Source organism: Sus scrofa, chromosome 13 (genome assembly GCF_054392235.1).
Source record: "Sus scrofa isolate SSC_HxYL_T2T_F1_AM1 chromosome 13, Sscrofa_HxYL_maternal_Yorkshire_Landrace_v2.0, whole genome shotgun sequence".
In the NCBI taxonomy this organism is placed as follows: domain Eukaryota; kingdom Metazoa; phylum Chordata; class Mammalia; order Artiodactyla; family Suidae; genus Sus; species Sus scrofa.
In genome coordinates this window covers 61,757,080-61,773,176 of record NC_139395.1, presented here as the reverse complement: position 1 = coordinate 61,773,176, position 16,097 = coordinate 61,757,080, and the positions used below count along the sequence as shown (strand labels likewise).

The 16,097-nt window shown below is 42.7% G+C and overlaps 1 protein-coding gene across 50 annotated transcripts in view; it reads left to right on the top strand.

Moving 5' to 3' along the window:
* MAGI1 (membrane associated guanylate kinase, WW and PDZ domain containing 1) overlaps window positions 1-16,097 on the top strand; it is a 674,066-nt gene that overhangs the window by 623,933 nt on the left and 34,036 nt on the right. For all 50 annotated transcript variants that reach the window (XM_021070801.2, XM_084988888.1, XM_021070800.2 and 47 more), the window contains 2 exons: window positions 1,715-1,746; window positions 12,105-12,321. In XM_021070801.2, coding sequence (XP_020926460.2) covers window positions 1,715-1,746; window positions 12,105-12,321 — 249 coding nt within the window. The remainder of the gene's footprint in view (window positions 1-1,714; window positions 1,747-12,104; window positions 12,322-16,097) is intronic.

Here is a 16,097-nt window from a genome sequence, read left to right as displayed (position 1 = left end):
AGCTTTTTAAACATTTTGTCTATTTAATTATTACAACTACCCTTGTGCCGTGGATTTTATTCTCCCCATTTCTTAAGTTGAGAAACTGAGGCACAGGGGACTTTAAAGCAACTCACTGAAGTTTGTCTATCCAAGTTTGAAAGAATAATAATCCTCATTCTGCTCTGTCATAGTTTCCTTAAAGGGGGTCCTCAGATGTTCTGCGCCAGCATCCTGGAGTGTTTGTTCATACTGCATATTCCTGGGCCCCTCAGGGTGGGACCTGGGCTTCTGCACTGATAAGAAGCCGCCACATCCTCCTTATGCACTCCGAAGTCCCACAGCCTCTGTGCCAGACCATGGTGACCTCCTTTTGGTGATGTGATAAGCTGTGCCAGAAGAGTGCCCCCACTGCCTGTGGGGGTGAGCAGTCCCTGTCGTGCCTCTCCTGCAGGGGGCCCCTTAGCAGTGCTCCTCCTTGTGGCTTCCTTCTCCCATTTACCCCTTCCATGGCCTTGAGTTACTTGCTCCAAACTTAGCATGGTTTGACAAGTCACTTCCAAGAGAGCTGGAATCATCCTGCTACCTAGGGATCAAGGTTTTCATAAAAAGATTGAAATTTCCATTGCACAATCATCAGATCGCAGTACATCGGATCCCGTGTTGTGCCTACTACGGGTGGCATCTGCATTTCGCATTTTAATCTTGGCTCAAACCAAAAATTAAAAAAAAAAATGAGAGGACAGATTGCAGAAATGATTACTTTTGTAACACTGGTAAATGCTTTTATTTTCCTTTCTAGCCCTCTTTTGCTCCACTCCCTGGTGACAGATTTCCCATAAGTGTGCCCCTGATGGCTGCTGACTTTCCTAGAAGCAAGATCAGGGGTCCCTTCCAGCTCTCACCCTCCCACTAAAGACAGGGTTTTGGAAGAGCCACCTAGGTTCACTGAGCATCTTTTTCTCCCCTGCCTTTCTCTTTCTCCATTATTATCTTTTGCTCTTAGCTCTGTGAAATTTCTCTTTTTCACTCCCCAACAGCTTGCTTTCGAGGCACTGGTCCCAGCCAACTAAATAGGAGTTTGTTTGGGGATGAGGGTGGGGAGATGAACTGATGGTTGGAGGGGGGTCCTAGACCAACTTGAATTGTATTCTGTGCTGGCAGAAGAGCATCCGTCTTTGTTTTGGTATTCAGCTTATCCGGATAAAGAAGGCATTTCCTCTCCTAAAAGGTGGGGGGAGGGGGGAGAAAAGACTAAAAAAGAAAAAAAAATTAATTTTAACCATGTACTCCTCTGAAACTAAATATACACCCTCTTCCTCTGTCCTGATTGGTCTGCTTCAACTGACAAGTAGATCGTGTGGAAAGGAAATATCCTGGACTTAATTGTAAGTTAAGTCCCTCTTAATCCAGAAGAGCATTTGAGATTCTGTCCAAGTGTTCAATTTCCCAGGCCGCTGAGGTCTGTGAATTTCTTTTCCCAGCCTCCAGGCTGCTGCAGTACAAGTCAGCATAGCTAATGCAGATAGATCTCCTGCCTCTCGCTCTCCTCCTCCCTCTGCTTTGATTCGATATGAACAGCCTGGTAACTCCGATGCTAGGGAGAAATCTGACATAACTCTGCAGATGGCTAGCTTGCCATGAAACACCTGGGGATTATTCTTTAAGGAAAAGGTAACATTTATATGCTAATGATTTCTTCCCCCCTTCCCTCCTTGTTGCATTTTTTTTCCAGGGCTGCCAGTTCCCAAGAAGAGCCCAAAGTCGGTAAGGACTTGTCAGTTACTTGGTGCTTCTTTTGGGGGGTGCGGGTAGGGGGGCTGCAGCTGGGAGAGGACGCTATCTGGCTGGACCTCACTGAATGTGTTTTAGAGTGGGTGGAGGAGACAAGAGCCAGAGCTCATTTTATTAAGTTCTGGGGATCCGTCTGGTATAGAAGGTATTGGGATTTGTCTTTAACTGTCTAGAGATTGTAGGCAGGCTGCAGGAGTCTGGCTCAAGAATGCATGTTTGGAATTTTCTCTGTATAAATGCTTCACACCTCTCATTCAAACAATGAGTTTCTTAGATATTTTAACTTGATACAAATGCTATTGTTTCTTTTGGGAAGAGAGAGGAAAAAAAAAAAAAAAATGCTTTACCTGCTTCCTGAGGAGCATTGCTCTCAAGTGGTGTTTCCAGCGGTTCACAAGAGTAGATTCCCTCCGCAAGCTTTCTTAGGCACTGAATGATGAATTATTTAAAAATGTTAAAGCCTGTAGGTTTATAGAGGAATCACTCTGCCCTGTATATATGCCTGTGCTCACAAGGAAAATGCCCCCGCACTGAGAATAAGACATTTCCTTACTGTTAAGAAATGTCCTTTGTTGTTTTGCCAGCTTTAGCGGCATTATGCTGCAGGTATAGGATTCTTTAACAAAAAAAAAAAAAAAAAATCAATGTTATGCTGTCCTTTCTAATCTGGTTTCCCTGAAGATGCATTACCTAGTTGACATGTTAGCTAATAGCTTAGAGGCTGTAGTGTTTTGCTTGGTGGTGGTGAGTTCTGCTCCCACGGCACTGACAACAAATTACAATGCTACTTAAAAACTCAAAATTTGGAACTTTGATGCCTATGAAATCGATCTGTGAAACTGACCCCAGGGAAAGAAGCTTCCCATATCATTTAACATTAAGATAAAGAGGGGTGTACTTCTTTGTGATTTGAATATTGGGGGAGTGGGGGAGGGATATTGACAGCCTCTTGCTTTCTGAGAAAGGAGAACATTTTAAACTTTGCAGCTTATGGTGGGTGCTGCAGCTGAGTTCTTTCCACCTGTCCCCAAGCCTGGCAGCGAGAGACAGAAGTTTATTGAGGAGCTGAGAGAGAGAGCTTTCTGCCTTCTTAAGCCTCATTCCTAAGTTCTCCAAAGAGAAAAACCTGTAATAATTGATGTGATTCCAATGGCATGGCACCATGGTGATGGGAACATGTGACTTCAGGGCTACTTCCCTTGTCATTTTGTGTTAATGTCCAGAGTGAGAAGTGCTGGTAGGTGTCTACATTGGAACCTCAGAGATACCAGAGTGTGAGAGAGTGTGTGTGTGTGTGTGTGTGTGTGTGTGTGTGTGTATGTGTATCTGTGTGTGTGTACCTGCATGTGTGTCTCCGGCTCCCTGGGTAATAGTCAGAAATCTATTCAGCCTTCAGAAAAAAAGAAGCAAATCTGTAAGATGTGTCACATGAGCTTGAGTTAGCAGGAGTTCTCCTTTTTTCCTCCCCCACCCCTAAGTATGCTACGTGATGTGCGGACTTATTTTACACACTCCACATGGAATGGAGTCTTGACAAGAAGCATACTGGGGGAAGATAGAGCACTTTTGCCCTGGCAGCATGACACCAGGTAGCAAGGTATTCTGTTTTGTTTTGCATCCCATTTAAACTTGCTGTGCAAAGGATTTCTGTAGATTCATTTGCATCTCTTCTCCCTCAAAGTGTTTTGGAATTCCCTGCTGAACTCAAAGGCTAGCAAACAGGTATGGAGCCTGCATTCACCAAGTCAGTGAGGAGAATTGCTGTGACCATTTATTTTTTTTTCAATCCATGTCATTAGCAAGCAGCAAGCCAATTACTCAAACTGCATTCCTAGGGGAGGAAAAAAAAAAAAAAAGCTCTCTTAACTGCTTTGCCCACAGTCTGCTGGCTCTTAATTACCACAAGCTAAGAGACTGGTGTGTTGCTGAGTTCTAAAGGAACCAGCCCCCACCTAGGGGCTTCTCCTTCCCCAGTTTCTCTGCCAGGACAGGGCTGATGGTTTTCACAGCATTGCTGGCACACTATGGCAGCTGCTATACAAAATTGTGGGTGCGGAGTGTCAGCCAAGGTCTGCTGTTGCCAGGAGAGCCTTGCTAACATCTGTGATCAGTGGGAGTTCCATACAGGTGGGTTGAAAGCTGTTTCTCTTTCCCAGTTTGAATTTTGATGAAGTCCTGCCAGACAGACAGATGATGATGGGGTTTTTCTGGTAGGGTCGGAGGGAATCCATGGGGAAGCTGGCTGTCGTAGTTCCAGAAAGCCATTCACATCGTGACAGATGGGGTCCCTTAAGCAGACCATGGAATGAAATGCATACTGTGCCTGGGCTGTGATAGGATGAGCCTGATAGGATGAGCCTGACCATCAGCTCTGAGAATATACTGTCTGAACTCAGGACCATATGTTGGTTCTTTATTCGTAGAGGCACACAGTTGGCTTCTTCACTTGACTGACAGCTTCCTTTGCCCTCATACATTTTTTTCTATAAATATTTTCAATAATTAAGTAGTTGTGTTTTTAGTAGAACAGAAGGACTTCTCTTGGTGATCTTGTTTCTCATCCTGGATTGCCTCTATAACTTACTCTCAGTAAGCACTTTCACCTACAAGATGTAGTTTAAACGTTAAATGGATGGTTTATATACTCGTGGGGGCCGATGGCGGTGTTTTAATAAAAGGTTACTAATTTGATACCTGGACAACCACAGCATCAGGGGTTTTTCTGCCAAATGGCAGAGACAAAAATAAGACATATTTGCTGTCAGCTTTCAGGCCTCCCTGGGAAACTGATTCTGTGGCCCAGTTTAATCATTCTGACTGGAAACTTGTTTCACAGAGGCTCTTGATCTAAATCACACACAAGGATTTTGTGTGTGAGAATTGCAAACGCTAAATGTCACACCAAACCCTGAAGTGTAAGTCGGTGTTCACTTGTGTTTTCTCACTAGTTTAATTCCCAACTCTTGAGTCATTTTCTCCCTTGGTCCACCTGTCCATCTGCCCATCCATCACATATCCATTCAACTCTCCATATATTTATCTTTTGATTCACTGCTCCATCTTTCCATCCACCCTTTAGCAAGTTAGTGTCGAGAAACTACTAAGTGTCAGGTTTTGGCATGATATGGTCATGGTGCCTTTCTCTTTGGAGCTTACAAATGATTCATGGATTGCTCCTTTCAAGAAGAAGAGTCATTGTCACAAATCACCAAAGTTTTTTTTGACATTTGTTCCATCAACAGGTATTTTATTGAGTAGCTCCTATGTACCAGACTCAGCTCTAGAATGCAGCAGGAACTAAGACAGAAGACATTCATGCCCTCATATAGCTGGAGAGAGATAAACAGGCAGATCTCTACACACCATCCTTATGAAGCCAAAAGTCAGATAATCATATACTTTCCAAAGGTAACCAAGCAAAAATATGACATAGAACCATGAAAATCATGCAGCTCTTAATTTTAATAACCTAAGCAAAATGTCATCCAAAGCCATAAAAAGGACCCAAGCTTGAGTTAGATGCTGTGGTGGAGCTGTGAAATTCTTCTGAGTTCCCCAGCAGCCTATGCAACATTGGTTACTACATTATTTACTCTGCTTTTTATTTTTGGATCAAAAAAAAAAAAAAGCATAAAGCTTTTACTAAGGAGACAACATTTTCCTTGTGCCTAAAAAAATTTCTCCCCTCAAATTTTCGTGTAGGGGACACCAAATGATGGGCAAGAAAGTCTCTTCAGCAAACACAGCAAGCTGAGAGGCAGCAACAACAACATGTTTCTGATCCACTTTCCTCTGTTCCTTTCCCCTGGGAAAAGGCATTAAGAAATACAAGGGAGAGGTGTTTTAGACAGTGTGCATAGTAAGTGACCCCAGCCTGAATTGTCTTCCGGGCTGCCTCTTTCTCAAACTCTCTTGGTGGCCCCAATGCCACTTGTCCCAGAACTAGAATAATAACACAACCCACCAAAGCTCCAAGCTTCAAGGAGAAACAGTGAGAGTTGGTGGGGGAAGGATGAGGGTTACTTAGCTAAGTCTCTTTGCCTCTCACTGCTCGTAGCAACTCATGACCTCAGCCTTTGGAGCCCTAGAAAGTAGACTTTGCTCTTGTACCAGATTCCATTAAAACATTCAGTATAAATTCAAACTCATTTTCATATCCAATCAATACCTGCTTTTTCTTCTCCGTTATCTCTTCCTTTGTGCCTTTTTGGGAAGAAATTGTTTGACTTAGACCCGTAAAGGATAAAAGAAAGAAACAAAATGAAGGACCATCCTCTGATTGGGCTTGTATTTGAGACTGATTTGCGTGCAACCTTTAATGACATTGGCCTAAAACCTCATCAGCACTTGGAGTTTTTCCTGTTGTCCATGTAAATCTCTGTAGTGGCCTTCAGTCTTGGCAGATATGTGAACTGTAAATAATTTTGCTTTAAAATGGATCGATTTGTCATTTTTAAGCCACATGAATTCTTTTCATCATTTAAGCTCCTAAGTGCTGTCTGTATTCATTTGCTCTTCCGAGCAAATATTTTCAGCTCACTTTATAAGTACCTCCAGTTTGAAATCATTCTGTGAAATACTAATGAGTGGATTTTTCCCCCATTTCCGTTTATGAAGTCCATTGCATCTTTCCAATTTCCCTGGCCTGTCAGTAATAAGGAAATCATTTTTTGGGGAGAGGTTGGTACCATTTTGACACACGTTCACAGCTAGCATGTGGCCAAGGACGTCTATGGAGTTTTTAAAATTGAACCCATTTCTTTCTTTCTAGTTGTCCCTGATTTGATGCTCAGAAATAAAAATCTGGCTTCAAAAATATCTGCATAATGGCAGTAGCTAACACTGGTAATATTCAACGCAGTATGTGGTACTCCTTTCCAACCATTTATTCAATCTGGGGACCTGCAGGTGGATATCCTTGTTTCTAAGATCCCCTCTTCCCCTCCCCCTTCCCCACCTCCTTCTTCTCTCCCCCTCGCCTTCCTCTTTTTTCTCATTGGACCATTCATCAATGCCTATCAAATCCGGCACCAAAATGTTTTTTGGTTTTGCCCTCCCTCTCCGTTGTCACCACTTTTCCTCTGTTATAAACCACCCCAGGTCCCTCACAGGGTCTGCCCAGTAGCCTTCTGGCTGGCCTTCTGCTTTCACTCCCATCTCCACTAAGCTATTCACCAGACACTAGCCAGAGCAAGCTCTCTGGAAGTAGTTGGCTCCTGGCACATGCTGGCTTTAGATTCATCAGTGGATTCCTCTTCCCCAGACCTGAGAGTGAAGCCCAAACTCCTTCATGGAGCCCACAAGACCCGTGCATTGTTTGATCTCCAAGTTCATCTCTGGCCACCCCACCCCGCTTCCATGCCACACTAGCCTCCTCTCCGCTCTTCACACAGTCCAAGCTCATTTTGGCTTTGCCGACTTAGCACATGCTGCTTCCATTAATGGAACATTCTTCCAGAGGCCTTTCCTTATTACTTAGCTAAAGGACACTGCAGTATGTTGTCCTCAGTCCATTAGGATTATTTGATTACTATCCATCTACACATACTCACACTCACACACATCTAGATACATAGGTATAAATTCTCAGGTACCACCTCTTTCTAGCTTACACATTGTATCTTTCATAGTCTGGCTTCCAGCCAGTGATCATTGTATATTTCTTCAATGAAGGAATGAGTGTATTTCACATAGTTACTTAAGAGGGGCTACTCTAGGTGTTCTCTCATTGGTCTTCTGAGTGCTTGCTCCATCCATGGTCTTGGCAGACCCAGAATAACCTTAGCAGACTTGAAAGTTTGTCTTTAACTATAGATGCTCATCTGTGGGCAAGTTTTTCACCTAGGAAAATGAAGTGAAAGACAATCACATTTGATGCAAATCATATCCTGTGTTATAACTAGTTCAGAAGTGAATTTGTTCTCATGCCCCAAGTCTTCTGGGAGGTAATCCAGACTGCGGAAGAGGCATACAAAGTGCCTTTAATTTGAGAGCTATATAAACATGGCTTTTCTCCTGGACCCTCCTGAACCCTAACCAAATAAAAGACATCATAACTAATTAGCATGTTCTCTGAAAATAAAAAAGCCCATTTTGAACTTTTCCACACACACAGAGAACATAGTTCCAAAAAGCCTCGGTGCCAGAGAACCCTGCTGGTTAAGCACCCAGCATTTTCACTGCCGTAGCTCTGGTTACAAATGTGGCACAGGGTCGATTCCTGGCCCAGAGAACTTTCTGCATGCTGTGGATGAGGGAAAAAAAAAAAAACCAAACCCTAGGTGCCAAGATTTCAAATACGAAATACATTTTCAAATAACTCATTTTCATAATTGAACTTGAAAAGAAATGTAAGATTAAATCTTATCAGGGAAGATCCAAAAACCTTCCAGATGCTTGTGTTAAGTTTAGCCCTTGAGGGTGGGTGAGAATATGCCCTTTAGTGCTGGGTTAGCAATGGCATGGTTTTTAGAGCATATTCTCAGGATGCTGCTTTACTTTCATTTTTCAAATTTAGAAACAGAGTTTAGGTGGCATTAAGAGGGGATACAGAGGTGCAGTTTGATGGAGAGGGAGTTTTGCAAACTGGGTCCGGATTGTATCTTTCATTTTGTGATACATTAAACCTAAATGTGTCATTTATTGGGAAGATGAGAAAGGGTGATAACATTTTAAAGATGCCTAAGCCTCATTTCTGGTCACCTTCATTTGCACCCTTTGGTTATGGCGAAGCTGTCTCCTCAGTTAGTCAAGATTTCCAGGTCCTCCATGTCAGATTTGTTACAATGGGAGAGCCATCATAAGGTCTTGGGGAGTTCCCTTTGTGGCTCAGCAGTAATGAATCCCACTGGTATTCATGAGGATGAGGGTCTATCCCTGGCCTTGCTCAGTGGGTTAAGGATCTGGCATTGCCGTGAGCTGTGGTGTAGGTCACAGATAGAGGTCAGGTCCTGCGTTGCTGTGGCCGAAGTGTAGGCCAGCAGCTGCAGCTCCAATTCAACCCCTAGTCTGGGAACTTCCATATGCGGGGGGTGCAGCCCTAAAAATAAAAAAATTAAGGGGGGAGGGGTTCTTGGAACCCATAAGGTGACATATAGAATCTGTGTGCATGCAGTTGTGGGCATGTGTTAAAAGCACATGGGCATTTCCTGCTGGAGAAAGGGCCAGACTCAGTGGGACAGGATTGCCAGAAAGGTATTTATTTTTCTCCTGTTCAGGAAGAGGCAGTGATGGGAAGCATTGTTAACTTTAAAGCAGTTACAGAGTAACCCCAGAAAGGAATTGGAGATAGAGTGTGGTTTCCCTTAGGTCATCCTGCCTTGCTCCTCTCTGGGTCCCAGTGAGGCTTTGTGAAAAGGAGCTTCTACACGAAGGAGGCTGGAGCTTCACATGTCAGAGACTTACATTAGCTGCAAAATGAATTTAGTATTGGTGGACCAACCCTGCATCTGGCATTTGCTACTCATTTGAAAAATCCAGGAGAGGGTTGGCATTTGAAAGGGAGGCATGCAACTCTCATGGTAAACCCAGAGATCCTTAATCAATTGAATTATTTGCTTTTACTTTGGGTTTTTGTGTGTGTGTGTGTGTGTGTGTGTGTGTGTGTGTGTGTGTATGGCTTTGTTTTTGTTTTTGTTTTTGTTTTTCCCCGTACCCACAAGCATGTGGAAGTTCCCAGGCCAGGGATCAAACCTATGCCACAGCAATTACAACACCAGATCCTTCACCCATTGAGGCACATGGAAACTCCTATTTGCTTTTACTTTTAAAATGCCTTTTTCCTCTCCTTCTAAGAGCAGAGCAGAAACAAAACACTACTAAAATGTAAAAAATAGAAAGTAACAATCCCATTAATTCTCCTTTCCAAGGTTCATTTCTAAATAAAAATAGCCTTAAATTTTGTCTTATTTAAAAAATTCTCTGTACATTATAAAAATAAGAGGTAGGCAGGACAGGAAAGTATAAGAGGGGGGTAAAACCACCCCGAGTCCATCTTTTTTCTGTTTATGCTAGGGTGTGTACACACCCCAGATGGGCTGACCGCTGCACATGCTTGTTTATTAATGGAAACCCTTGCAAAGACCGCAGTGAAGAGACAAACAAATTGTCTGCACATGCAAAAGTGGATGGGGATTGTATCCATCGTTACATCTTTCTGAATCTGAAAATCTTCAGCATGTCTCCAGAAGAAGCAAGAAGACAAGTATTGACCTTCTTGGGGCAAAAGTGGGCTAGCTGGCCCTGAGGGCCAAATTCACTTTGGGAAGGACATTGTTGGAAGTTGATAGGACGGGGTTCTATTCCAAGTCTTTGGAATACTGGTCTATCCAAGTCTGAGCTGAGCCCTTCATCCTCAAAAGGGAATGGTGGGGATGTGGGGTAATTAATGATGGTATTTGTCCCTGCACAAATGTCATTATATTTTCCTGACATCTTCACCAGAATACGTTGTCCTCTTGAGTCTGAGTCAATTAACTCCTCATTCACTTTTACCAAGACCACTTTACTAGTTGAGAGTGTTGTCCTCACATTTCCACCCCAAGCACACCAAGTATCATTCTAAATGATCTATCTTACCTTCATTCAATATTTGCCCAGTTTTCCTCAAGTTTGAATCCCTGCTAAAACCTATCTTCAGATCTCTCATCTGGAACAGTCAAGGGAAAATTAAATCTGTGTCCTCCTTGGCCTTTCTTCAGATGCTTATTTCAAAGTAAGGATTGAAGAGAGAGGGTATAGAGGGACCTGAGGAGTAAATGAAAGGAACCTTGAAATTTTCCATCCAGATGGGAGAGATGGTGGCGACCTGGGGAAAGAGCAAGGAGGAATGGTTGTAGTAGGACTGGTTCTAAGGCAAGATTTTGATGCTATAAAGAACTTTAGGGAACTAAAATGTCTATGTCAAAGATCTTATAAACAACTTAAAAAATCATAAGCTACAACAGGGTCAACAGCAGAGGCTGAAGATGCCGAATCACAATCCTCTGGAGCAGATAAGTGCAGTGTCACAGCATCTATCATGTGAGATGGGACTCCAGGGTTTTTATTTTGAATGGTGGAAACTATAACACCTGCGCTTAACCACATCCTTTATTGGAGAAAGTAAGAACTGAAATTATTTTATTTCCAATCTAGTATTTTTTCCTTCCACTAGATGTACCTTCCCTTCAGTTTGCCCTTTAAACGAAGAGCATCTCATAAAATGCAGAGGATCTTTTGCTGAGCAGGCTTTAAGGAACAGGAACCTGTTTATTCTACTAAAATGTAGATGAATCTCTTTCCCTATGATTACTACTTGGATTTGAGACAAGTTGCATATCTCAGAAGGCTGACTCCCTGAGGTCAACCCATATATAAAGTTGGATATTGGTTTTTAACCAAGAGTAGTGTCACGAGATCAAGAGGTAAAATGTGGTGCCTGGAAAATTGATTCAGTAAGAATTATGAAAACTCTTCAGATAGTAGTTATTTATATACTTAGAAGTACAAGTGCGCACATAATGTAGACGGGATTTTAAAGATCTATTCTCTGTTCCTTACAGCTAGAAAGACTGATGGTAAATCCTTAGATAGAAGTTGAGTATTTTATTGTCATACATTTTTTTGGCCAAGTCCATGGCATTTGGAAGTTCCAGGCCCGGGGATTGAACCTGCACCATACCAGTGACCCAAGCCACAGCAGCGACAATGCCAGATCCTCAATCCACTTATCTACTTGGGAACTCTAGGTGTTTTATTATTGAAAGATGGAAGATGTGGCATCCCAAGGAGTGTTTTTAGCCCTGATTGTATTTCTTCTGTATTTTCTAGTTTTTTATTTAAAACAAGCATGGTATTTTGTGTCACATTTTTGGTTTAGAAATGAGGATGCTGGGGGTTCCCTGATGGCCTAGAGGTCAGGATTTAGTGTTGTCACTGCCGTGGCTCAGGTTTAATACCTGGCCTGGGAATTTCCACATGCCATGTGCACAGCCAAAAATAAATAATTAAAACTGAGGATATTAAAATGCATACATCTCATAATAAACCAGCCCAATGCCTTAGCTGAGAAACTTGATGTAAATAGAGTTTGTTTTTTGCTCCAGCCCAGAAAGCAGTATGGTTTGTGAAGACGACCTTCTCTCCAGCCCTCCCCTCTCTGACTGCCAGTCGCCTGGGGATTTATCTGCATTCAGCATGAGCTGGTCGAAGGTGGAAGCCACAGTGTTGTTGATGTATTTATGTATGTGTGCAAAGAAGGGCTGAGCGAAAACAAGCTGGTGGAAAAACACCCACTCAGGGAACCCATAATAATCTTCTCCTCTTGCCCCTCTCCTTCACTTCCTTTTCAGCAACCACTGGAAAGAAAAGACAGCCAGAACAGTTCCCAGCACAGTGTGGCCAGCCACCGGAGCCTGCACACGGCCTCTCCCAGCCACGGCGCACAGGTGCTCCCTGAGTACCCACCGGCCGAAGCCCCGGCTTCAGATCAGACTGACAGCTCTGGGCAGAAAAAGCCAGATCCTTTTAAAATCTGGGCCCAGTCCAGGAGCATGTATGAAAACCGACGTAAGTAGCATCCTGCCTTCTGTCTTCCCCAGGCCCGGTTGCAGAGCACCAGCTTCCTCTTGAGGCTTAATGAGAATAGATTTTCATTGTGGGAATAGGAGGGAGATAAATCCAGGTGAGAGGTGAAAGCATCTCAGAGCAGCCACAGAATTTGCTGGACTTTGATGGAGCCTCCACTATGGCTTCTGTTTGGGGAGGGGTAGATATGGATGCTCATCCAATGAAAGGTCTGAGTGGAAATGGATTCGTTTTTCCTTTCCCTTAAAAGAAATGGCAGATAAGAGCGGCTGCCTCCTTAATTCTTTGCCACATGGGGATGGTGGCCTGCTCTGAGCTCCTGTCTTGCAAAACAGCTCTGATACACAATTGAACAGAAATACGATTGGTTTGGATTGCAGGAGTAATGGAAAAAAATTAAATGCTTTCTTAGCGGTCTCTTGGTTTTTCAGAATACTGGTAATTATTTTTTTTTAATCATTATCAGTCTTTCTAAATATTTCCCTTAAAACAAAACAAAAAAAAAGCAGTGAGTAGTTTGTGCTTTAATTATTTGTACGGCGGTTAAGTGTGTTCCTTGGCTTCATCTTGTCAGTAAATATGAAATCCTAATGTCATGCGTAGGGCCTTTTCTGGCTCTTATAAACGGGATAGTTTATTATTAAACCATATTTAATTTTTTACTTTTTATTATGAAATGATTTCCAAGACAATTCACCACAAAAAATATTCATTTTTCTTACTGTTTATTACCTGAGTCCCTAAAATGCTTTAATCTTAGAGGTTCAAATAGCCCCCCTTTTTCTTGGCTGTTTTTTTTTACCACCATCTTCTCATGAGTCTGATTGGATGATGGGATGAAGCATCTAGGAAGTACATGCACTTTGTTAACTCTTGTTGTCATTGGACAGGAGAGGATGTTTAATGAGGAAGGAGACCAGGTTTGCTGAAGGAAGATAGAAGGGACTCATTCCATCCATCCATTTTGCTCCCTGTCCCTTCCCCAGCACAGGTTTTCTTTGAAGACATAGCTGTGGTTCTCCCTGCAGAGCCCCTTGGAGAGCCAAGGCCCAGAGGTGGTGGTGGCGGGGGGAGGTTCTGCAGCCTCCCACCCACCCCCTTGGACTTGGCCATGAAACATTTCCTTTGCTAGCTAAGGCAGCTTCTCTGCGACCCAAACCAAACAGGGGAGTGAGACCAGCATCCCTGCCTAAGAAGGTGGTTGGCCCCAGTACTGGGTGAACATTAGCAGTCAGGGGGCACAAGGCACATCTGGAGTCTTGCTGATCATCAAATTTTAGAACTCACTCAAGGGGCCCTCCATCCTTTTCCTCTTCAAGGGAAAGAACATTGCCTTTTTATTCCAACAGTGCGTGCAGGAGTTCCCTGGCGGCTCGGTGAGTTAAGGATCCAGTGTTGTCACTGCTCTGGCTCTGGTTACTGTTGTAGTGTGGATTTGATCCCTGGCCTGGGAACTTCTGAACGCTGAGGGTGCAGCCAGAAAAAGAATTGTGCGTGCAATTAAGTAGCCTGCATTTTGGCTAAGGGTTTGCTCTGCTGACAAAAGCCTGATCCTTTGAGGAATTTACTTAGTCCCTGGACTAGAAAGACCCCTGGAGGACACCTGACTTCTGACCAGAGGAAATGAAGTTCCATTTGGCACATCCCTTGTTAACTACTGCTTAACAGTGGTTGTTCAGCATGAACCCCAGGGTCCTTTCTCACTGTGTCTTCTCACTAATTGCAGTGATTTCACTGAAGTAGTGTTTCCCCAAGAGGAATATTTTCACATTCCCTCCCCATTTCTAACCACGTGGCTCCTTCAGTCAATGGCCCAACTTCAGTTGATGGTGAGATATTGCCTTATTGACCCTGCCCCTGCTTTTCTCAGTAGAGGACACATTTATGATTGAGTTGCCCATGTATGAAAATCTTTTGGCGATAAAATAAATCGTGTTTTGAAGTGCTGTCGGGGGCCACATGGATTGACAGACAATTCTCTCGCACCCAGTGAATAGGAGGCTCCAGCTCATATTGCCATTTTTGCCTCGATGGAAGCAGTATTTCTTCAGAATGTGGTATTTCATGCAATTTTTTTTAAAGTTCTCACTGGAAAAAAAAATTGAGAAAAATATATAATTCTGCCACAACCAGCTATTTTAAACATGGAAGGAAAGTCAGGCTGAATCACTATTTGGAATGAGGCCAGTTTGGACTTTGACTTTCTTGAACATCTAAGGAATAGGATGTAGCAGCGCAAATGAGAATCCTTTTTTTTTTTTTTTTTTGGTCTTTTTGCCTTTTCTAGGGCCACTCCTTTGGCATATGGAGGTTCCCAGGCTAGGGGTCAAATCGGAACTGCAGCCACCAGCCTACGCCAGAGCCATAGCAACACAGGATCCGAGCCTCATCTGCAACCTACACCACACTAAGCAAAGCCAGGGATTGAACCTGCAACCTCATGGTTCCTAGTCAGATTCATTAACCACTGCACTACGACAGGAACTCCAAGAATCATTTTTTTTTTTTTTTTTTTGACTATTGGAGGCTCGTCATTGAGTGATTGTACCAACCTAATTGATGTTAAAATTCACATTGATTTCTTCCACATGACTAAATGAGGATAATGATGAGACTTTTCCCCTCCATGGTCATTACTCCATATTTTTCACAGATTTTCTTTCTTTCCCCAGTACCTATGAATGAGCCTATGTCAGTTTTGTCCTTTAATCAGTATTTTTGCTTTATCCCAGATCAGTTTCTGCCCTTAGGCTGTTTTTTATCTTGTCTTCTCAAAAAAAAAGACTGGAAAAAAAAAAAATGCAGCGTGTAGCCTTGTTAGCTCTGATTCCCTGCCCCATCCACCCAGCACATTGAAGTGAGCCAGTAAGAATGTATACATGTATGTGTGACTGGGTCATCTTGCTGTACAGTAGAAAATTGACAGAACAGTATAAACCAGCTGTAATGGAAAAAATAAAAATCATTATAAAAATAAATAAATAAATGAAGTGAGCCAGGTACTCTAGGCAAAACAGGAAAATTGAAATCAGCAATAGCACCCTTCCTTCTACCCTTAATTTATCCCCCCTTTTGGGGGGAAATCTATTTTTCCTTGTATTATTTTTTATCGTAAAGGGCAGTGTAAAGATTCTTACCATAGTCTTGATCCCGTTCCTCCATGTGGTGTAAATGCTATGCAAAATACCACATTCTTGATGTGGCCATCTGTCAGAACAGCAGTGTCCAAAAGTATCAGTCTGAATTACAGTTGTGTTAATAAATCTCTTTGAAGAGCTTAAGTGTTTAATTAAAAACCCACATGGAAGTCATTTAAAAGCCATGTTGTCTGTTTTGTATGTTCTCTAGAGAACGTGCCAATTGTACATGTCTTTTAAAAGTGACGTTGACGAGATCTTATTTGCAAATGTTGAGGAAGAGCTGCTAGTTTCCACTAGTGATTACTACCAAAGAAATTCTAAAGCTTGCAGTTGAAACTTAGCCTGTTGACAAGAGAGTTAAGAAAGAAAAAATGACAAAGCTGTCATATTAACCAGCATACACCTGTCCCTCAAGAAAGAGAGAGGCTTACAAGCCTGGAATTGGTGAATGACTCCTTTATCATAGTGAGTTTAAGCAGCTCAAGCGTAAGTCCAGATTTTAAGAGCTCTTATGACAGTTGTTTGTATATTTGTTCAGTTTTGGCTTGATCTGATGATTTGTGTTACTAAATAAAAGACAATTCTGGTTGAACTGCCTAGAATTCATCTGAACAGATA